Source organism: Lygodium microphyllum, chromosome 2, assembly GCF_053477565.2.
Source record: "Lygodium microphyllum isolate KBCC chromosome 2, Lygodium_microphyllum_v1.1.10, whole genome shotgun sequence".
Classification (NCBI taxonomy): Eukaryota; Viridiplantae; Streptophyta; class Polypodiopsida; order Schizaeales; family Lygodiaceae; genus Lygodium; species Lygodium microphyllum.
In genome coordinates, this window is record NC_141136.1 from 155571484 (window position 1) to 155576281 (window position 4798).

The following is a 4798-nucleotide window of genomic DNA, read 5'->3' on the forward strand; positions in this document are numbered from 1 at the left end:
GTTGTTTTTATCCACCTACACACCCCAAGGCTCATTCTCTCTCAAAGGCTGAGCTGACTAGAGCCATATAGAACCCTTTACCAACAAATCGAAACTATTGCATTATTGTTTTCCCTTGGAAGGTGGAAGAGAACCACCATTCAAACCCCAACTCATTGGGGCCAGAGGGGGGGGGGTGCTTCCCCATAAAATAGAGATTTAGAAGGAAGAAGATATTCCAACATGAACAAGAAGTGCTTTAAGTTTTACATGCATTACTTGTGCCAATTGTGAGTTTTTAAAAAATAATAATGCAATGTGATATATATTAAAGTGAAAAATTGAGATACATACAACTGCGGGCCTGGCCTTCACACTTTAACAAAATCAGCCACACTTGGCCAAGTTCTTACAAGCTACTTTTAGGCATGTGTTTTCCCATTTAGGGTCGTAAAGAAAATATTAGCGTACATTTGAGGGGAAAGAAACGAAATAAGTTTACAATCACCATTAATTATTAAGGTAATGTGGCGGACTTCTGTATCAAATTGGTGTTTAGCCCCTTTTATTGTGTATGTGAGTGTTTTGGTACCTCTCTGTCCCTCTAGCCTTCCCACACCAGGCTGTCGCACGCACAGACGATCTCTTCTCGCACGCGCGCTCTCTCTCTCTCTCTCTCTCTCGCTCCGCCCTTTCTCACACACAACATCCCCTCTCGCGCCGTAGGAGGTGAACGTGGCCGGCATCAGCAGCTTCCCTCTCCGTGAGATCATCGGGCACGCAGAAGAGAACGCAGGCCGCCCGCCGCAGTGCTTTCGTCCTTCCTTCCAGGTATGTCCGCCTACCCTAGCTTCATCCAATTTCGGCCGCTTTTCGTTGCTATGGGTCCCCTGTATGCCACGGCCTGTGCTGGATCTCTCAATTCCATTCCTAACCCTAGCAGGCCAGACTGTGCACAGAGTTTCTCGTAGATCTCTGGCGGAATCCCGTGTTCAAACGATTCTCGTTCTCAGTCACTGCTGTTACTTAACTTATCTCGCGTGCACAGTTTACAACTCGCAATATCCTTCCGTTTTGGAAATGTTGTAGGTTCCTGGAACAGATACCTATTGTTATCTGTATTATCATGAAAAACAAAGTGTCCTCCCGTCCCTGGATGATTCCTTTTGCTGTAACCATTTAGAAATCCTTTTCCTGCCATGGCCAGTTGTAGGCATGTTTATGGTTGACTTCTCATTCTGTCTACAGCAGTCTTTCAGGTGCAATGCTTACACTTTGCTACTGTGCCTTTTGCTGCAGCAGCAATGTCGCCTGCAAAACAGAAGACAAACGAAAAGCAAGGTGCTAGAGATCGAAAATCACTGTCTCGTCAGGCCCCTCCGAGTGGTGGTATTGGGGCTAGTGCATACAATCCAGCCTCTGGCACATTCCATGCCCTAGAATCCATCTCGTCAGACCCTCCTGGTGCAGGCTTTCTCAATGGTAGATTTAGAACCATTGATGATACAGATGATCTGAATGGTGGTGGTGCAGAATTTGAGTGCATGTCAAACAACGGTAGCTGTTCTGGAGAATCAGAGGACCAGTTGCATGCAAATGGCAAAGAAAAGCATGGGACTGGAAAGCTTGGAAGTTCTCCAGGACTGGTTGCAGGTGCAGACAAGCGAGACAAAAATCGAGGGAAAAATGAACGGAAGCATCAGCGGCAGAAGGAGCGAAGAGCACAAGAACTAAGGGACAAATGCACAAGCTATCTCATGTCCCGGAAGCTTGAATCTCTTTCTCAGCAACTTGTGGCAATGGGATTTTCACAGGAACGTGCAACCATGGCCCTTATATTGAATGATGGCCATGTTGAACAGTCTGTAGCTTGGCTTCTTGAGGGTGGTGAAGGTCAAGTCCATGAAGATTGGAATACAGGTGGCAATCCTAAAATAGATATATCGGAGGAGCTCAGTCACATAGCTGAAATAGAGAAGAAGTACAGATTCTCAAGACCAGAGATGGAAAGAGCTATTGTTTCGTTTGAAGGAGATCTAGATAAAGCACTTGATTCTTTGCGAGCTCGTAGTCAAAGTACTTCTCCCACTCGTACTGAAGGGCACTCAACTCAAGACGTCACAAAGGATGTGCCAGCCATCTCTAAGGAGACCCCTTTGTCTGTCTCTGCTACAATACAGAGTCCAGGATTGACACAACAGAGACTCAGTAATGGATTGCATTCTCCCTATCAAGTCAGGAAGGAGGATAAAGGGGTTACTTATGCAAAAATAAGGCAGCAAGGTTTTTCTGTAAATTCCCATATTGCTTCAGATGGGCCTACAAAAGTTTCTGCTCAAGGCAGGAAATCCTCAACTACTGTGATGAACATGCCACGGTCCTTATCACCTGGTGATACCAGGGGTTTTACTCAGGCAGCAAGGCCTGCTCCTGGTTCCCACAAAACCACTTCCAATTATGTTACCAGGTCAGATACTGGCCTCATGCTGGGCAGCAGTGGAACTGAAACCAAGATTGTTAGTGCTTCTGGAAAAGATCCTTTTGTGAATTCATCGACCAAAGATTTCATTGGCTCAGGACAGTCTTCTTCTGCTACAAGTACTCAAGTAACTCCTGCTGTAAGTACTTGCCCTGTCTCATCTTCGCCCATGTTTTCTTCACCCACCTGGAGCCGCAGCTTCATGGATATGGCTCCACCATCCAGTGTTCTTTTTGTCAATTCTACAACTGGTGATGTGGGAATAAAGAGTCAACATGTAGGGAAGAAAATGGTGGAGTCTCCAGGCACTGGGGGTGCAAGTGCGATAGGTTTCTACAACTCCCTGAATGCTGGGCAATCGGATCCACTAGCCTCTCAATGGACTTGGGCTGGAAATGCTTTTCCATCTCAAAATACTCTTGCATCTTCATCAAGCCCACTGCAGTCTGCTGCCCATTTGAGGAGTTCTTCATTAACTTCTTATGGGCTATATACTGGTTGGGGTAGTGGGCTTTCTCATTCATCTGTAGATTGGAGTAGTGGTCCTATGGCCAACTGTGATTATAGAAAAATTGACTGGAGCATGAGTGTATCTCCCTCTGCCACAACAGATGGTGGTGGTCTGCGGGGATTGTCAAATGGCTTGAATGCCATGCAGCTGCAAGATAAAGGCATGTCAAGCTGGAATCATAAAGAGGAGAGATTGGGAAGTGTGCATCTGATGACAGATTCTACAAATGGTATTGGCGTCTGGAAGGTTGGACCTTCTGCAGCTGGAGTACAAGACAATGCTCCTGTCGATTCAGGGAGCTCGACAGCTTTTGGACTGCACGAGTGGACTTCTCCTTTTGCAGGAAAGGAATTGTTCACCCTTCCTCAGGCAGTCCCTTCACCATCATTGTAGGCGGGTCCTTTCTGTCATAATGGCCATGCTTTCTTTGATGAGAGAGCACACTGCAATGTAAACATTTTATTCTACTTGCATCTGGCATTTATTGATGGGCTGTTTTGAAATAAGGGTCATGATCTGTCTTCTGTGAGTGTAAACCTATTTGAATGATGCTATTTTTGTTTTTGTTGATGAATGGAGTCTCTTTCTGACTGTCCTTTGGGTTCTAGTAAGGGACGTTGGTGCATGCCCTTTAGGTTATTTAAATATTTAAAGACTGCGGTATATGGAACTTGAAATTGTGATTTTACATGTACATACTATATGGGACTGGAAATGGTTATCTTGTGCATGTTAGCATGCTTTTGACATTTCTGTGGTTAGGCCAGGTGCCTTTCTTACCGCAGATCTCACTAAGATGCAGATTCTCACTGGCTTTTTGCCAGGTTAGCATTTAAATACCAGGAGCTGTTTTGATAGGGACTTCTGCGCTGTTGATCTGAAATTTGGATCCAGTTAATTCTTGGACTTATGTAGCTCCAGTAGGGCGACTTAGCATGATCAGGTACAATGTTATGCATACTAGAGGCTGCATGCGTACGCTTGGAACTTTTCGAGTTCCTCTGTTTTGTGTTTATTGGGTAAGGCCTGCAATGATGCTGTGCTGTTTCCTGGGCTGGTATTTACTCAAGGTCAGTTCTGTAGTGTCCTAATACAGACATTGCAAGCTGAATTTCTGGCCAATGTTCCTTTGTAGATTTATGAGAATTTGTTTTCTGGTAGAGGTACTTTGTGCAAATATCATATATTGCGAGAGCTCTTGCTTTGTGTAGTTGTTATGGCTGAATTCTCATGTTTCATGTTGTGCTACATTTTAGGCCCTCCTCTGATTAAGCTACGTAGCTATCACAAAAGAACAGAAAAAGAACTTGTATCCTCTTAGATTGTCGAAGTGCATAAAAGTTTGTTGCCAATGAGTGGTCATAGGTTGTGGTTGCTCCATGCAGTGGATTAGAAGAAAGTGCCCAATTTTACTTGAATGATCCAATTGGGTGTCCACGATCAGAACTCAAGCATATATTAGGTTCGGGTTTGCATATTAAAATGTTTTAGGGCCTTGGAATGTGGGCTAGATATGCTAGAATGGGCAATTATACTTAGCAAAATGGTGTGATCAATGAAAAGTTTGTACAATGCGAATATGTAGCTTGAAAGATTTATAATGTACTTGTATTGGCATAGAAAGCTCTTATGAATATCTAGAATTGCTTGTGTTGAGCTCTAGCAAAGCTTTCAAATGGTCTCTTCAATTGGCCTAAACATGCTAATTTTTAAAAAATAGGGACAATGGTTTTTAAATATAATTAGTTTATATTTTGTTGCTTTGTGTTAAATTTGATTATTCTTAAAATTTGACATTTTTAGCAAGAAAATGAAAGCATAAAGAAAAT

General features: G+C 43.6%; 1 protein-coding gene across 2 annotated transcripts; it reads left to right on the forward strand.

Annotated features, from left to right (window-relative positions):
* Window positions 1-560: 560 nt before the first annotated feature.
* Window positions 561-3475, forward strand: LOC148040507 (uncharacterized). 2 transcript variants are annotated; one of them, XM_087700042.1, is made up of 2 exons: window positions 561-810; window positions 1279-3475. In XM_087700042.1, the coding sequence occupies exon 2, from the start codon at window positions 1284-1286 to the stop codon at window positions 3360-3362; it is 2079 nt and encodes a 692-aa protein (XP_087556168.1). In that variant the 5' UTR covers window positions 561-810; window positions 1279-1283; the 3' UTR covers window positions 3363-3475. The 2 variants fall into 2 exon arrangements, with proteins under 2 accessions (XP_087556168.1, XP_087556169.1); XM_087700043.1 differs by having other exon boundaries at window positions 1282-3475.
* Window positions 3476-4798: the final 1323 nt, after the last annotated feature.